The sequence below is a fragment of the Anabrus simplex genome, chromosome 12 (assembly GCF_040414725.1).
Source record: "Anabrus simplex isolate iqAnaSimp1 chromosome 12, ASM4041472v1, whole genome shotgun sequence".
NCBI lineage: Eukaryota > Metazoa > Arthropoda > Insecta > Orthoptera > Tettigoniidae > Anabrus > Anabrus simplex.
The window spans coordinates 73,235,174-73,254,510 of record NC_090276.1 but is presented as its reverse complement, the minus strand read 5'-3'; the positions used below and the strand labels follow the sequence as shown (position 1 = coordinate 73,254,510).

General features: G+C 39.3%; 1 protein-coding gene across 2 annotated transcripts in view; it reads left to right on the top strand.

The window, feature by feature from the left end:
• Positions 1-11,567, top strand: part of LOC136884469 (inositol 1,4,5-triphosphate receptor associated 1) — a 286,150-nt gene extending 274,583 nt beyond the window's left edge. For both annotated transcript variants that reach the window (XM_067156658.2, XM_067156659.2), the window contains 2 exons: positions 1,681-1,925; positions 5,044-11,567. In XM_067156658.2, the coding sequence (XP_067012759.2) occupies positions 1,681-1,921 (241 nt within the window). In that variant the 3' untranslated portion in view covers positions 1,922-1,925; positions 5,044-11,567. The remainder of the gene's footprint in view (positions 1-1,680; positions 1,926-5,043) is intronic.
• The last annotated feature ends 7,770 nt before the right edge of the window (positions 11,568-19,337 follow it).

Below are 19,337 nucleotides of genomic sequence, written 5' to 3'. Positions count from 1 at the left end.
TTATCTCGGAAAGTAGGAAAAGTCATGATGCTTGTCCTGAAAAGGTATTGTTTGTGCGCGTCATCTGATTGTAGGCCCCTTTATTCAAGGTCTTTCTTGACGTTAACACACCAGGCAATTGTTGTTTTTTGTTTATATTATTATTAATATTATTATTGGAACCTCCATGCCTGAGGTGGTAGTGCACCAGCCTCTGATGGCTGGATTCTATGGTTCAAATCCCGGTCACTCTATGCAAGATTTATGCTGGACAAAGCAGAGGCAGGAAAGGTTTTCGTCCGGGAACTCCAGTTTTCCCTGTCATCTTTGATTCCAGCAACACTCTACAATTTAATTTCATTTCATATATGTCATTGATGATTCCCCCACAGAAGTGCAACTGGCTTCCGCAGCCAGCACAATTCCTATCCTCATCGCTAGATGGAGTCTTCATTCCATTACAGACCTGGTCGAACAACTGGAAACAGCTGTCAATTTTCATTAAATAGAAGTGATCAATATGTGTTTCTTTCTGTATTTTGAATTGACTTCCTATAGTACATTCCATGTTAAGAAAACAGTATTGCTCTTATGACAACAGGGTTGCCATATTGAACAATTCTGCTCAATAGCATCACAGTAAAACGGGGGCACATAAATTTATGAAATTCAGTACTGTATGTAAGTTCAAGACAAAAAGCGGAAGAAAGTAAGCTACAAATTATTTTTATGAACTAAAGGGGGTGGGGGGTTTACAGGGGCTATTTTTGATTTATACAGAATCAGAGGTAAATTACGACACACAAAAAAACCTCAGCACTAAAAGGCAAATTGTGGGAGAAAATAGGCAAATAATTTTTATGGGCTTGAGGGGTGAGGGGTGCATTTAATTGCATTTCATAAATGTCTCCAGGCAATAAAGGCTAGAAAACCGATGCAACAAATAAACGCTGTAGATGACTCTACAAATGATTTACAGTATTAATGTTAAAGAAAGAAATCACACACGTAGGCTTATTGCATAACTTTCACTCAACACAAGACAATTGGACACTGATTTAAAGCCTACAAGCACACATGCAACAAATAAACACTGCAGGTGACTTCACTACAGAAGCGAGCTGACCTAGAAAAGGTCGGGGAGGGGTGGGCCAACTAGAAGGTGGCCGGCGGCTCACAGAGTGAGGGAACGCACGATGCTTGTACCTGAGTAGCACAGAAGGAAAGTGAAGAAAGACAATGAAGCGATGGCTGTTCCCATCATTGTGCTTCCTCCCTACATATGTATGTATGAAAAAAGAAAATGTTATGTAGTTACTTTAATTACTCACGGGCAAAAATGTCTCATCCTTTGTATCTGTCTTTCATAGTACACTACAAAGTTCAGTATAATATCCCTTAATCACGAGAAATTACAGGTGTCTAAGAGGGGGTGTGCTCACGCCTCATAGGTCCATAAGAGCAATACTGTTTTCTTAACGTGGAATGACCTATAAATACAATGCATTAGCCTTTCTTCCATGTTGTTGCTGGAAACTCACTTTTCTTCACTTCTTTAGCTCGTGCATTCAGCTGCTCCTACACTTTATTACCTCATACTATCATGTCCTCTTCTCTTGCTACCATTTTCGTTAGTTGATCCATTACAACAATGAAAACTAGTGCCTGTTCTCTCTCAAGACATGTCGGCTTGTATTCCAGGGAGCAGTCAGCGCTGGCTTGGGCTACCCTGGATACCATCCTGGACAACGTGCAGTGTCCAGACATGGAGCAAGTGATCACATCAGGCCGGAAGTTCGTGGTGGGAGTTCTCCTGGTGGCTGCGGCGTGTTGCATCATTCAGATCTTCGTGCCAGTGAGTGGAGCCTCGAACCCAGAACTTTTCTCGTCATCCATACAGCCTTGGCTGCAGATACACAAGCTGAGGACACCACCAACATGAAGAGGTAGTCACAACACAAGTAGAACTAACAAGTATAATATCGTCATCAGATCTGCAGTTTCTAGGTGGCTTTGAACATAAGTCTCTCCATCTCCTCTTGACTTCCCATCACTTCTCCCTCTTCACTCTTGCCCAGTCCTCTCCTCTTCGCTGTACATACTCTTCCACCTCTTTTTATCCACCTGTCTCTTGATCTTCCTCTCGGTCGTTTTCCCGTTATCTCCATTTCATGCATCCTTCTCGGTATCCTTTCCTCTGTAATTCTATTCATGTGCACATACCATTTAAGTCTAGATGCCTCTATCCTATTCTTACCTTCTCATTTCTCATCTTATCCATTCTTGTCACTCCTATCCTGCTTCTCAGAAATTTCATTTCTCTTGCCTGTATCCTAGTCACAGCTCTCTGCCTTACTACCCAAGTTTCTGAGGCATATGTCAGAGTAGTTACATAGTACGTCCTGTATATCACTCTTTTTGCTTCTCTGAGGGACATCCTTGATCCAAACCAGGCTTCTGACACTTTCCTGCTTGTCTTCCACGCTCAATTATTTCCTCATTTCCACTTTCGTCTATGATACTTGAAACTCTCTACCTTTCTCTCCAAGCATTATCCTTCCCTAGGTCTCTCCTTCTTTCTAGTTGTGATCACTATCTCACTCTTTTTGGAATTGAATTTCATTCCATGTTGTTCCACCTCAGCTTCCCATGTATCTTACTGTTCCTGGATATCCTCTTCCTTTTCCCCCCTGATTAACAAGTCATCTGCAAACATCATCACTTTCATTTTTCTTTTCCCAGTTTTCCTTGCCACTTTTGTCATTAGTTCGTCCATTACTACAAGGAAGAGCAAAGGTGACAGAGCATTTCCTTGTCTTCACCCTAGAACTGACAACTTTGGTCCCAGCTGTAGTGGCACTGTTGAATATTCGATATATTCATATATCTTCTCGTAATTTTGCTCATTTCTTCAACAGATGTTATGACAGTCTACTTCTTGTCATTCTCGATGTCCATAGCAGCCCCGAGTTCAGTTTAATTCATATTACAACCTCTTTGGGCGCAATTTCACAGAAATAAATGAGTGCAGTTTTCCGACGATCTGTTTGAGCACCATTTCTGTAGTGTTTGTAAACAAACCTTCACGGGCTACGCTTTGCTATTCTGTTTCAGTTTATTTCGTAGTTTTCTGTTTGGTACGAGTTATTTACTTCTTTGTATGCATTGTGATTTGATTGATTACTGTATATACATGTTTAGTAGTGTATGTCTAAATATGGAATCTTTACTTCATTATGGAAAATTAGTAATGAAGTAGCGCAAAATTTTTTGAAAGATGAAAGTGACGGATCTGACTTTTGAGGTTATTGAAAATGAACCGACAGATTCAGATCAGATTTGGAAAATTTATCAGCTATTTGTTCGCATCAATATTTGAAAGTGAAGACGAACCTTCCATACAGTAACCTAAATTCAATAAAGGTTTCATCCCTCAGAGAAAATATTGGAGAAAAGGTATTGGCATGTAACATGCAGTCATGTCTGGACCAGAGAAACAATCTGACGGGTAATATAAACAATCTTTCTGGTAAGATTAACATCTTGTATGAGGAATTGATTAAAATGAAAGTTAAAAACGTCAAATTTAAACGTGGCGCACGCTCTGTGACATTCAGGTCGTTCCTCTGCCCAGAGCATGCCCTTCCACTTCCCCTCCACACTCCCCGCTCAACGTAGCTACTATTTGTTTGAATTCTCTTCACTTATACTTAGTTTTCTGGTGCGCTTACAGACGGTATCAATGGCGTAATGATGAACAAACTTTAAAGGTGCAAGGAAAAGAGAGCGCCTGATTATAAAACATTAGGCGCCATTTTAACGAAATATGCACTTAAGAAATGTAATTACAAACGTACTATAAACAATCTGAGATCAACTTGTCAATAGAGTAGAAACAGAACATTAACTTGTATTGTCTGTTTTAGTGCAGAATGAATCAAGAGAGCATCATTTACTATATCCTGGTTAAGCGAGCTCCTTTTATCACTAATTAAGTTACCAGCAGAACTGAAATTTCATCCACTTGCCCCATTGGAGGCTGGAACAGCAATATTTTCTTCACTAGCAGAGCACGTCTTGGATGTTCTGTGCCATTATTTCTCCACTGTGCAAGGCGATCGTCATCAAAAAGACGATCTTTTAATAAATAAACTGTTGTAATAAGGATACCGGCAACATTTATTCGTCCATAGTCTGTGCCAACATTAACTCGTTTTTTGACATAGGTCTAGGAACCTACACCCGAAACAACCGCAAAGGGACGGAGATCTGTTGCACAAATTTTGACACACTTCTGTGTAACATTTTGTTTGATATCATGTGATACTGTACTTGACGGACGCACTGTATAAGGCTGCACTTTACATGTGAGCTTTCATATGCGATGTTGTAGATGGAAACATCAATAAGGATGTATCCTACATGTTGACCATTCACAGTTCTTACTAGAAAGAAGTATTCCCTAATTTTACTTTTCACTCTTTCTTTATTGAGTAATCCATATTGCTTCCTCTCAGGTTTTGCTTTCACTCTCTTTGGACTCCCATTCCACGTTCACAACGAATGTCATAGCGACTGCAAATGTGAAATAGTCAGACCGAATGTGGTGTGTTCACTCAGACAGTCGAGTGCCATGTCGGACAGGTCACGCTCACTAGCGGAGCAGGACTTAACTACACAACTACATTCGTTTGACCCACCGTAAATGCAGAATGCAAAGCTTTATTCCAAACATTCTCCTTGTCACTATGTATACATTCAGTAATTTTTAAGACATTAACAAACAGAAAATCATTTCTTATCCTTACTTCATATTTGTCATATAAATCACACAGAAAAGAAAAAGGTACTTGAACAGCCGTGACGTCTTGTTCTTCAACCTTCAAAACTGTGAGTGAGTGAGCCAAATGATGCAGGTGAAGACCAAGGGGCAAGAAATGTTTTTCTGTCAAAACTGAGCTTGTGTTTTGTGGTATCTAATAAAGTGGGACACCTGGTCATCTTAAAACGAGCCACAGCATAAAGAAGCTCTCATGTAACCACGTATTTCTCTTTTGCTTTCAGGGAAAAGATGACGAGGTCTGTGCTGTGATCATAAGCTTGCTTAATGCTACTCTTCTGTCGCATCCACAACGGAGCACGGAGCCTGCTTCAGAAGGACTGTACATCAAGTGGTTACTTCTCAGTGGCTGTAGCACATGAGAGGCAACCATCCTTTCCAACGCATTCAAGTTTCATTTGAAAATGCCTTACTTGCAGATTTCACAAAATTTCACCAATTTTACATTCTCAGACAAATGAAACTGAAAACTCCTCTTTTATTATAACCAATGTTGCACCTCTACAATTTCTTGCACATGGCAGAATTTTGAAGGAGTAAGGATTTTAAACAGAACTTCTATCTTCTGAAGTCCAAGATACAACGGAATGTTAACATGACAGCTGTTGGTCGACGAGTTATAGCTACTGAGGTTGCTTGTAAGTTAACACAATAGTGTTACTGAGGGTTGCCCCAGTTAATACAGGGCGCGACCTTGACCGCACGTGCCGCTCCTGGAAGCAGTTGCGTGTCTTTTTTTTTTTTTTTTTGTTCTGTCTGGTCAGTGTGATCTGGAGAAGTGCCGTGTACAATCATGTCATGTCATGTCATGTCATATCACTGTTGCCTCGTGGCCTGCTGAACTGCAGATATACGGCAAGGCTACATTGTCGACCTTTCTGATGCTAATTTCTCATTATCAAGGATTGTACAACAGTTGTAAAATGAAATGAGTCCTCTGTAGGCAATGTGATAAAACTACATCAGAATGGTTTCCCGCCACAAACAACAACTTTGAGAAAACTCCTGCGTAAAGAGTTTGACCCTCCAGGACTCCGGACATCATTAAGAAAGTAAAGGCCGCTGTCCTGAAGGAAAATTCACCAACTCATAGGCACCTTACCAGCCACATCTAAAGGTACAGTCTACCATAAAAGTAAAGAAGATCTGAACCTGGTAAAGCGGCATAAGGCACATGGACGTGCTTTGAAAGCAAGGTGCGTTGAAGAACGGTTCACTAATGCCAGGAAATTGTATGAAAACTACCTAGCAGGGGATACATGACAATCGGTTGTTACCCTGGATGAAGCTTTGGTTTATTTGGAAGACACCAACAAGCCCCGGGCAATTTACTGTCGCCCAAAAGGCAAAAAGGGGCACTCAAACTTCATCAAGGAAAACAAACAAAAGTTTGCTAAGGGGTTCATGGTAGTGGCAGGGGTAAACTCAGAATCCTCAGTGTCGAAAAATGTGAAGATCAATGCTACCTACTTCCAGAAGAATGTCATGGACCCCTATTTCGACGAAGATATCCCTCGGCTGTATGGTGAGGATGCTTTAAATGTCATGATCCATATGGATAAAGCATCCAGTCATAGTGCAAGATCATCAGTCACCTACTACGAGAGAAAATAAGCAGAGACGGGTGTCCGTGTCGAACCATTTACGGACATCCCTGTCGAATCCCCGTTTCTGTGCCTTTGGTCTCCTGAAAAGAGAGCTTTCTTCTAGATGTCCCACAACTGTGGAGTGTCTTTGGAAAGTATGCAAGGAGGCATGGGACAATATTCCTCTTCCTGTACTCCGTCTAACTATTCTACAATGGAAATTGGGATGTAGGACAATAGTCCGTGCCCACGGCTATCACAGTGAGCACAACGGGGTTTGGAGAAAAGGAATCACCTAGGACAAAAGGTACGTCAAAACCGTCCAACCTTAATTGGGGCAACCCTCCGTGTATTGTCCGAAAACTTTGCTGAGTCTTCGTCATTTTATATCGACTACCCAACTCTACTGAATGCCACATTCATGGCCAGTTGACGTGTGCTACCTCAAGATGGATGTAAGTAAAGTCGACATACATGAAAACTGCAGTTCTCAGTGGCAGTGTAATGCGGACCTAAAAGAAACGTTGGGCGACAAAAGCTATCAAGGCCTTCAAACATAGACATATAGCAACCGCTGAACTGCCGCAGATTGGACATTCCGTGTGACAAAAGTCAGCCATTATCCACAAGTGTGGATTTTCCTCTGTTGACATAAGCATAATACTTCTTTTTCTGGTGCTGTTATGCGTTCCCGATGTTGGATGTCATCGTCTTGTTGGTTGCTCTCTGGAACAATTCATCAAATGCCATTCCAAACAATTCCCTGAGGTTAGGTAGCCGAGACATTTGGCATCTTCCTGCCTGCTGAAGATCTTCCCTTGCATTGCAAGTTGGAGAACGTGGTGTTTCTGCTTGTGCCATGACTAAAATATTCCAGCTTACTCTGCTTAATATTTTTGAGAAGTTTTTTTGTCCTACCTCCGCAACGTAATCATTCAACGTTGGTCACAGGCTCCACCCACGAAATTTGCAATACCTGTTAATAGACCCACCCCACGTATCAAAAGCTTCAATCCTCTTTTCGGATACTATGGTCGAAGTCTAAGCATATTCCATTTGTGTTCAAACACATTAAGTATTTTTATATTGCTGCTGTTTTACTGAAAGATATAATACAGTTGCCATGACTTATGAAATGACCCTCGTATCTAACAATCGCTGCTTGTAGTTTCTGTCACATCTAGGTTATTAAAGCTATTAGAAAATGAGGTCAACAGAAATGGAAAAAGCCGTGAGTAATGGGCTCTTTCACAACTATGTATTGGTTTTACACCAAAGTAGCCTTGGTTCAAATCCTGACCAGTACACAACTCTATGGTTTGGAGGACCATGGCTGTATCACAATACTGAAACTACAAGCTTTCTATTTTTAGAAATTGATAACATTCTCTTAAATCTAACAAGAGACTGGGCAATGTCTACTGCAGTAAACAAATTATACAAGCTAATTTCTGCGTGGTGATAGTCATTACGTAGCTTTTATGTAGGATGTAGGCATGTCACTTGTGCTAATTGCAAACAATGATTACTCTTCACCCTTATTTAATTTGATAACTTCATACAAATTTGACAAATTACATTCTGAATGCCGGCCCCATGGTGTAGGGGTAGCATGCCTGCCTCTTACCCGGAGGCCCGGGGTTCGATTCCCGGCCAGGTCAGGGATTTGTACCTGGACCCGAGGGCTGGTTCGAGGTCCACTCAGCCTACGTGATTAGAATTGAGGAGCTATCTGACGGTGAGATAGCGGCCCCGGTCTAGGAAGCCAAGATTCGTAGTGCTGACTACACGACACCTCGTAATCTGCAGGCCTTCGGGCTGAGCAGCGGTCGCTTGGCAGGCCAAGGCCCTTCAAGGGCTGTAGTGCCATGGGGTTTGGTTTTGACATTCTGAATATCTATATCGAGGTTTTCGGATGTGAATAATAAGTGAATTTTTATATTTTGTTGAGAAATCAATTGCAAATATTTATAAAGGTATTCTTAGTGCATTTACAGCTTTTTATTGCTCTTATTGTAGAATCTACTTGAAATGTAAATATGACATGTAGAGTTACAGTATTAATATTTGTTTATATTCTGCTGGGGGCAATTTTTCAAAACTAGCTGCTCGTGTAATGGGTAGATAACATTACTGACGCTAGGTCTGCATCATTGCCTTCAATTGCATGTAGTATTGGTGACGAAACTCCAGTATCCAATGTATACAGGACGTAAGTAGGGCATGGCTCATTATATTTCACACATAAGAGACCATTGAAACGCTCAAAGAAATTTGATTGTGGACCTTTCTTTCCCGAAAAGATAGACTGAAGATCACCACAGTAACAACACAGATGGGTCCTCCGCAGAAAGTACAAGTCTTACCACATTCCGGATGTTCAAGCCATCTCGCTGAGTTTCCTGGCTAAATGGATATCTCATCTGAGAAACTCTGCCCTGGTCATGGGATGCACCATAAACGGTTCTTTCGTTTGGCAATCTTCGAGGATGTTCAATCATTCACTGCCGTGTGCAGCATGGTCCATGAGGGAATTTTTATTGTTGTCAGGAACACTTCAACATCTAGCGAACATTTTCATTTGCATCATAAGCCTGTAATCACAATATTACCCGATGTCAGTATGATACGGCATTTCTTGTCTACAAAAACAACCAAAATTATGCCTTAGCTGCAATATATGGACTTAAAATGGAAACTGCTCCATGCTGTTGCACTGAAAACTGAAGAAAGAAACAGTATTCACATACTGTCACGGTTAATAATAAAGTATGAACTTTATTTAACATAGCTTTTTATTATGGTAAGTACCTACTGATATCTACAGCAGGTACCACTTGTTACATGCTGTGATACTGTTAGAGGTTGCATGTATTTCTTACCTCACGTAAGTGGTTTGCCACAAGAGGTGCATCCTTTAACACATCTGGTTCATAGTCTGGGTCTTTATCCACTCCCTCACACTCTGAATCATTGTTTCGAAGCAACTGTTCCTTTGGCTCTCTTTGTGAAAACATTAACCACCTACTGGCAGTCATCTTGTCATATACATAAAACAAACTGCAGACGCCATAACTTTAAATTGATACCTCTGCCATCTGTGTCCATCCTCCAAACTATCTCCAGAGAACAAACAGATGGAGTGGTGGCCTTCACATACACACACGAACTCTGATTTTGTGACAAAATGTCAGGAACTATTATTTTTATCCGAACGACGGTAGTATTGAATAACTTGGAACCCAAATTATTTCCTTTCGAGGTTATTGTATGATGTTGGTGTTGTTACGGAACAACAAATATGAGATTAATCAACTGTGATGGTACTGTAGTGTGTTTGTAACAAGGACCTTAGACATTTAACAAATGTTTCTTCCTCACATTCCTTGAAGTAGAACCTGAGGAACATTCTGGAAAACGCTGCCTACCTAAGGAAGTAGTCTATTATCATGGTACTTTTTTTTTCACAGTTTCTGGAGATGCTAATGTGCAGTTAATTTTGTTGCACTGCAGTTATTTTACATGTGAGAAAGGAATATATACACTCTAACTTCATTTTAAAAATATCTCATTAATAACAAAAAGCAACGTACATAACTCTCACCACAAAAGCTTTAGCTTATATATTGGGCATGGGGAAATACAGTTGTCTTGTAAGCTCAGTTAATTATTATGCCAATTTTAACTACAATACCAGCATGACAAGAATGCTTTCAGCCACTTAGATAACATAAGATTTGGAAATAACATGTTGGTCTATCTAGTAAAGTGCAGCCTCTAGGTATCTCCATTCAAAAAATAAATGCTGATCAAACCATTTCCTATTATCATAAACATAGGTTATGGACAACGATCATTTACATAGTTATTCAAAAAAGAAGAGGCAAACCAAAATATCAGGTAATTCACAGGCTGGAGGAGTTCCCAATCTGACAGACAGTGCTTGCAGCCTTGTGACATGATGCACTGGAATACTATATTTGAGTGACAAATTATGATACAGAAGGTTTTGTCTTGCCTGTACTTCACAACATTTTATCCGATTATCCGTCTGCTAATCGTGCAAGATACTCCAACATTTGGTCATGTAATGGAAAATGTAATTTAAAAAAGAAATCAATGAGTTGTAAGTGAAAAATATTTGGTGTGTGTAAACACATTTCCCACATATTGCTGCAGTACCACGTAATGGTGACTGGTGCCCTCACGTTGCGACAGGAATTTGTCTGGCAATTTGAAAAGTAAAAGTTATGCAATTAGGATTTTAAGCTATTTTACTGTATAGTGTTAGGTTGCCTGATTATTCTCAGGATTTGAAATTTTCATTAAAATTTTCGTGTTTTCAATTGAATGATTTAAAGAGAGTTTTTAGGAAAGTTTGGAGCAGATGGTTTTTCAGCAAAGGAACGGACCATGTGGACCTGTGGAGCATTGGTAGTAAAGGCCTCCACTATCCATAAACTGAACCTCAGTGTCATGCCCCTTTAAAGAAATAATTGTTTTGACTTTCTGGCAGGCAATGAAACCCATGTCCTTCTACGTGATCTTACACATCTGGGTTGGACTGCCCCTCGCCTCTCCTCCTGCCAGCTGAATTTCTACTGATCTATTGTGAAATATGGAGTTTATAAACTTGAGATAAAGCTTCTAGAATAACTCAGAACTACTGCTGACGGAAGAGATTTGAGGACTGATCACTCCAGTAAGTCAGTATTTTGCACCGCCCTACCAGACACAGGCTGTCAAATGAAAGTGACACAAGGAGTTATGAAGATCTATTTGAACTTCACTCACCGTACTGCAAGAAACTTAATACTGACAAATACTGTTCTTGATGGGATTTTCAAACAAATTAGTAGTACCGATACCTTGTTTGTTCAACATATAAACTGTATTTTTGTGAGGCCAAGGTTATCCAGCAAAAGGTAGATATTTATATTTTAGCAGATCATTTGGACAATGTGAATTTCATGTGCATAGAACCAGGTTTATTGAATTTCTGCTCTACTTGTAACAAGCATAAAAGATAGATGCTCAGGTTGTGCAGAGTGGTTTTATCACGAGGCTGGATCCTTTGTGAGTAGTGAAATTTGTCCCGTTTTGTATTTATTGTTTTTGTAGTGTAAATTATATTACTGTTATCTCAATAAATAAAAATAATGTCCAGGCTTTGTGTTTGTCTTTCTCTTACCCTTATTTCCCCAAAGAGACTTAATTTATAAACATAACGATCCTATTAAAAATTAAGTTCCCACAAGGACCTGTAATTAACTTCAGTTGTGAATACAGAAATGTTAAATTAAATTTTAAAAAATAGGGTGTATGGCCTTCTTCAGCCTTAAAATAAAATATACAGTTAATAAAACACACTACAACATAACCCTAACATTGATTCCATATGAAAAAATAATCTTGAAATATCTTATCGTCAAAAATAAAATACCACATAGAGGAACACGTAAAGTCTTGATAAATAATAACAATGTTAGTTGATTTACGTCCCTCGAACTACTTTTATGGTTTTTAGAGATGCCGAGGTGCTGGAATTTAGTCCCACACAAGTTCTTTTACGTGCTAGTAAATCTACCGACACGAGGCTGACGTCTTTGAGCAACTTCAAATACCACTGGACTGAGCCAGGATCGAACCTGCCAAGTTGGAGTCAGAAGGCCAGCGCCTCAACCGCCTGAGCCACTTAGCCCGGCAAATGACTTGAGAAGTGTATCAGTGTTTATATACATCAATTGGCAAGATTAATCAAAAAGTAAGATGATACATTTGTGCAGAAAATCTGTTTCCTTGCCTCTTTATATAATGTTTTATTGATAAGATAACTCGTTAGGTATTTTCCCTCCTGTTGAACTCTAAACTGATCCGGATTATCAAAAATCTGCATAATCTGGGAAAAAACTAAAAAAACAGATACAGTACATGTTATATAATCTGTTAACGTAAGTTGTACAGTGACACCTTTTTTTCAATTGTACAAAAAATTCTAACACTTTTCATACATTTACGATTCAGTTTTATGCACTAAAATAATGTGTGTGTTTTTTTCTGTTTTAAATTTGTATAGTGTTTGCGCGCAGACGTTTTACTGACAACAGTTCTGCTGGTGTGGTGGTTTCAGTCAAGGATTCTAAATAGGCCATCACTTTGTCCAGTTGCATTATTTCTTCTGATTGAGCACTGGTTTAATTTCCGAATTAACCATCAGTGAATTAATAGTGCGTTGCATTCAGAAGAGCATGGGTTCAAATCCCACCTCGGCTGTTCTGGGAATGGTTTTCCACAGTTTCCCATTCTCAATTCCAGGCGAACGCTGGGATGGTACCTTTGATAGACATGACTGAATTACTTCCAATTCCTGTCCTTAACTATCCTTGCCGGAAAAGACATTCAAGAAGAGTCGACGCCGTAAAAGAAATACAGTACAGTAAAAATAAATTTTTATTATTTTCGATCTGGATAAACCGGAGATCCAGATTAATGAGGACCGGATAAACGAGTTTCTTGTGTATTACCTTCTCCAAGATTGTCAGGTCCTGTATCACTAGAAGAGATGGAATTATGTGTTTCTCTAGGAATGGGAAACAAGAGCGCATCACTGAAAGGGAAATCTCTGCCCTCCATTTAGAATGAGATCAGGAAGATATGCGAGTATGACAGACACCAGTTCTAGTTCAGTAACAATTAGCGTGGACAGAAAACCAAAATCCTGGTAATCAGGCAACCAGTGTTCGTCATCTTCCTCATATTACCATGTGCCAGAACTCTACCTAACTTCTTGAAAATTATCAAAGCTGCCACAGGGACAAAGCATAACAAAGACACAACATATAGTTATACAATTGCCGATGAAAGGTTACAAAACAGGACAAGAAATTAAGGGCAATAACACATTGTTATGTAGCATATACATGATTTTGTAAAATCATGACAGATAATTTAACTGCCGAGATTGCAGGTTCATAGATAGCTTTCTTCTCATTGTCAACCTCCTGTGACTGGTCTGAACTTGGTTCAAACATCATGGTTGGATCCAGTATGTAACCAGTTTTTGAGTTGGTTTTGTAGGCTATAATGTCTGTTTGCCTCGTGCTCCCTTGTATAGCGATCCAAGAGACTTCCTCGTGATGGGTATATCATCTCCTTTGTAAAGAATCGGCTATAGCTCATTCCATGTTAAGAAAACAGTATTGCTCTTATGACAACAGGGTTGCCATATCAAACAGCTCTGCTCAACACCATGATGGGAAAACGGCGGCACATAAATTTGTGAAATTCAGTACTTAAGTTCAGGATAAAAAGCGGAAGAAACTAAGCTGCAAATTATTTTTATAAACTAAAGAAAATGGAGGTAAACTACGGCACATATAAAACCTCAGCATTGAAGTGTAAGGCAAATTGGGTGAGAAAATAGACAAATAATTTTTATAGGCACGAGTGGTGAGGGATACATTTAATTGCATTTAATAATTTTTCCAGGCAATAAAGGCTAGAAAAGAGACGCAACAAATAAATACTGTAGATGACTCTACAAAAGATCACAATATTAATTGAAAAGAAGGAATCGAACATCGCATAACTCTCACTCAACGCAAGACAATTACGCACTATTTAAAGCCTGAAAACACACACGCAACAAATAATGTACATGACTTCACTACAGAAATGATCTGCCGGTGGTACACAGAATGAGGGACTACACGAGGCTTGTACCAGAGGAACAAGAAAGAAGAAAAATGAAGGAAGGCAACGAAGCAATGGCTCTTCCCGCCGTTGCGCTTCCTCCCTACAAATGTATTTATGAAAACCGAAATGTTATGTAGTTACTTTAATAACTCGCAGGCAAAAATGCCTCATCCTTTTTATCTATCCTTCATTATACATTACAAAGAGCATTATAATATCTCTTAATCACGAGGATTTATGGGTGTCTCAGAGGGGATGTGTTCACTCCTTGTAGGTCCATAAGAGCAGTACTGTTTTCTTAACGTGGAATGAGCTATAGCATGTGAGGAATAGGGTGGTGATGGGCATTGTGAAGATTTTCCCAGTGCGGACAAAAGCCAAGGACGTGTGGAAGGGTTTCGATCTCACTGTGGCAACCCCGACAGTGGTTACTGTCCGACAGCTCGGACTGCAGCAACATTACACATCGTTTTGAGGGCATCTATCCTTCGCAGCAAGAGAGTCTGTTGTGGTGCCGGATCAAATTACCACCAGGAATGTAGTCTTTATAAAGAATAACCCGTTTACCCTTATGAGGTAGTTTACACCACGCTTGATATTCCATGTCGGGTACAAATGGTGCTGTGTTTTAAACGAGTTTCCACCGTCTGGATCGGTGTTTCGTCTAGGTCACAGCAAAGCCCCTCACACAGTGATGTCACTGAAGGCAGCAGAATTTTTCTCACATCATCATCATTGGTTCGCGCAATGGGATTACATGGGCTTGGTGGGCATTACTCTAGTTGACGCCAAGGATCGGAAGTGAAAAGCTACAGAAAAGCTGACCCTGCAATTACACGGGATAAACGCTTGGGAGAATAAGAAATAATAATGAAGAATTTCATATGTAAATATAGCTTATACTGTATTAGATGTAATTTAGATGATACTTGAAAAAAAAAAAAAAAAAAAAAAGTATTGTAGCTTCATTAATATTTTCTTTCCCCTTGTCAACCAACAGGGAGATTTCAACATAGAAGATAAAGGTGGTCATTTCTGCTTTTCAAAATTAAGATGCATTCAAAAATTCACTTCAAAGCACTACGCACCAGAAAAAGCTTAATTCTCTCGCACGGATGATTATAAAAAATAAAATGTTTAAAAATATGGATTTTGACAAAGTGGTCAATGAATTTTTGCATCTGAAGAAAGGAAAATGTTGATGATTGGCTCTACAATTTTATAAATATTTTATGTAACAAAACCAATTTAAACAAGTTTTGATCTGTGTAGTGAGGCAGAGCTTGCCTGTTGCACTGCAGGTTCCTTGTGGGAACGTGTTACATTTCATTTTCTCGAAATTGGGTGGGAGTTGCAATTAGAACCTGTGGAAACTCTCGCCATGGCCTGTAAGTATAGTCGAACCTCTCTTTCGCAGATACCGTCCGTTCCGTGGAAAAATGTCCGTTACAAAAGGTGTCCGATAAGACAAGGTTGTAAAAATTAATTGAACATTTTAACAGCAAAGAACATCCACCGTAACTGTCAGCATACTTCTTTATTTTGATTATTATAAATAATTTCTAACTAAGCATTTGCCTGGCTAATATTACAAGTGATTTTACAGCTTCGGGAAGCAATAATTCAACTAAGTCTACAAATTTACCACATTTTTCTTTACTGCAACATTTGCGATTTCTTGCGCTTTTCTTGTAACATTGGCCCACTCACTCACACTTTTTTCCTCGAACACATTCGAACCAATAGTATACTGCCATGTTCACTTCTGCGGAAACCGACCCCCACTTTCTTTTCATTCCTCAATCCCTATTTTCCTCCTACTCACTTAAAATATAATTTCTACTCTTCAGAATTGTATTTTATCGCAGTTTAATTTTTCAGGGATCTTTTCTCACTGAAAGTTCTCACACACTACATTTTTTCTTATCTCTGGACATAAACGCACTCGTCCCTCTTACTCATGATTGCTGGGCAATTGAAATGCTATGGTATTTCTGCTTCAACAATCAGCACATGAAAGTCTCCTCCTTGTCGAGTTTAACTGAACTATCTGACCTCAACCTTATCAGCAACAATTTGAGTTATAAATAGAATGATGCAAGATATGCTGGAAACTAGTGAGTAAACAGTCACTTGTAGCATTCCCGGGCAACTAGAATCCTTTAGAATGTTCATTAATTAGAACACACAACGGCCTTAAGGAGAGGTTTGGAAAGAGACTTGTACAGAACGATTAACTTCATGGCTACTTTGCATTCCTATGTACTTTTCATCTTATATCTTTGGACTCAAAATAGCACAAATATTCAAAAGGAATTCCTGTATGTCTGTAGAATGATATTAAGAGAAAGGATGACACAGTCCTGCTTAAAGGAAGTGTCCTGAAACGCATAAAGTGTACGCTTAAGACAACTGGACGAGACTAATAGCGATATCCGCTGTCCAGAATTTGAGGGGTCCGGCTTAAATGAGGCTTATTTAGCACGTGTCTTATGTAAAATAAAATTGGTTTTGTGGAAAAATGTCCATATAGAGAGGTGTCTCTTAGGGCAAGTTTGATTGTATACTGAAAATGGATCAGCTTGGTGAGGACATGTTGACATGGTCTCCTCCCGAGGTAAAATTTCTGAGAAAATCTGAAGGCATGGTTTATTCGATCATAAAAGGAATAACCAGAAAACCAAATAATTGAAAATAGCTCTCATATTAAATTACACACAACTTTATAAACAAAAACTGCCTTAAGCATGTCATTAAATAGGAAGATTCACATTACCATGGTAGATCATTCACTATGCACCAGAAGGCAAGAGACCGTCATGAGTCACTAGGCCTAATACTACACAGGATGATTAATTAATATCTGCATACCAAGTTTAACATGTACAAGTACACAATAATAAACACTGTGAGCATTTTTTTAGTGTCAGACATATAGTTTAAGGCAATTAAAAGGCTTAGGCATGTTTCACTTTTATTTTTAAGTTCACAATGAACAATGACAGAAACATCTTTTTGTTCATAAAAAAAAAAAAAAGAGCAAATGAACAACATTGTGAAAGTGGGATTACAACATGGTACATATTTATTAATACATCCACAGGAGTCATAACATTTTAGCAGCCCCACAGCAGAGGACTACGAGAGAAATAGAAGGTGAAACGCTTGGAAAAAGTCTTAGAATGCCCAGCATTCAAAACAAAGACCAGTGTGGTCTTTTTATGTATCATTGACTATAAATTTTAAAACCATTCTTCGTTCACACAACTTGCTTACTTGAACTGAATAATACACCTCTCTTAAGTTTGCACATCAGAATAGCAGAATTACAACTTATTTTACATGTCACCATGTAGGAAGAATTCCCTACTTCACGTTTTAAAATCATATGGGGGAGGCCATAATGTCAGGACAAATGTAAGTATTACAAATACACAAAATCTTAACACCATCTCAAGAGGACCCGAATGTGTATCAACTCAAAAAAGTATGAGCACATTGGTACGGTTCATTCCTCACATTTAATATTTTATCAGACTTAATTACTATCAAAATTTAACTCCCCTCCCATGTAGACACATAGCAAACAATTATATGTACAGGTTGAGTTGTTCCAGAGAAAAATGTGCCTGCGAGGAGCTTATACAATACCATGAGCTCTAACTTTTCTTCTTCTTTTGAACATGTCTGTATGAGTAGGTCAGACAGTAGAATGCTGGCCTTCGGAGCTTGATCTTAGCTCAGTCCAGTGGTACGAGGGAAAATAAAAAAAGTACGTTACACTAGCTTGCTGCAAGAGCATGCTGTGTGTCGTTACCCTGACCAATGTGGAGCAAGCTACAGTAAACACGTCTGATAGGAAGGTTGGTGTGGTATCCCATTGTGTTGTGTATGCAGAGTGGGCTAAATGGCACAATTGCACGGACATTCATCGTGAAATCACGGCTGTATATGGTGAGCGGGATCGCGAAGGCAGGCCCACAACGTTCAGTACCATTGCAAATGTTGACTGTACCACTAAACAAAATATGTATAATTCCATATAAAGATCTATGTCGATGGGATCATTAGAGAGAATCGGTGCATAACACTGCAGGAAATTGCCAGTGTGCTGAACATTTTGTATGACATTGTTCACCAGCACCTTGGATATCAGAAACTGTGTCAAAGATGGGTCCTACATCTGCTCACTGATGTTCACAAGGGACAATGTTTCCAATTGTCACCGGCATTTTTGCAACGGTATTCTGTGGAGGACAACAAGTTTCTGCGGTGATTCATCACAGGGGATGAAACGTGAGTCCACCACTTCACACCCGAAACAAAGAGAACATCAATGAAATGGATGCAAACTACATTACTACCACAAAAGAACGCCAAGATCCATACCTTACATGGCCCGCCAAACGTCCGAATTGCTGCAGCAATTCAAGTGGGAGGCATGACAACGTCCTCCATACAGTCCCAACTTAGCGCCATGCAATTATCATGTGTTCGGTAAGCTGAAAAAGGATCTCCGTGGACCATGATTCTGAAATGAGGAGGTGAAAGCTGTTGTCTCCAGGTGGTTACAAAGAACTGGAGATTTCTATGCATCCGGAATCGAAAAGTTGGTTGACCGTTCTGAGAAATGTTTACAGTCTCTTGGGGACTATGCGCAAAAGTGAACTTATATTGTATGTTGTCCCAGCCTTGTTGCCTATGTGTAGGTGGTTTTATAAATGGCCATAACTTGGAAGTGTAACTTACTTTCTGATTCACCCTCGTATTTGAAGGTGAAGTGCCAGACCCGTAGTTTACATCCTATCCGACAGAACAAATAAGACCTAGGCTGCCACAGCTCAATTGTAGAGCAACCAACGCAAAATCGGGAGGTTGTGAGTTCAGATCCCACTGGTGTCCAGTTGGCCATTTTTGTTCTGTATTTCACATCTATTCAACACATACTATATGTGCTACACCCAACCTACTATGTTGATTATAATTCAGTCGTGAAAATTCAATATTCATCCTCATGATTTTATTGTTAAGGAGATTATATAGAGTACAGAAGACAATTTACTAATAAAGATGAGATCTTTTTAAATAACTTGAAAGTGAAATTGGATAACAGATTTTAATTTACATCTAACAGCTGAGATGTTATTTGTAAGGTGTTTACATCATGTTGTAGCAGGTGATTTCATCAAGTCTTCACGATTTTTAGGAGACATTTTTTGCTGATGAAGGGAATGTAC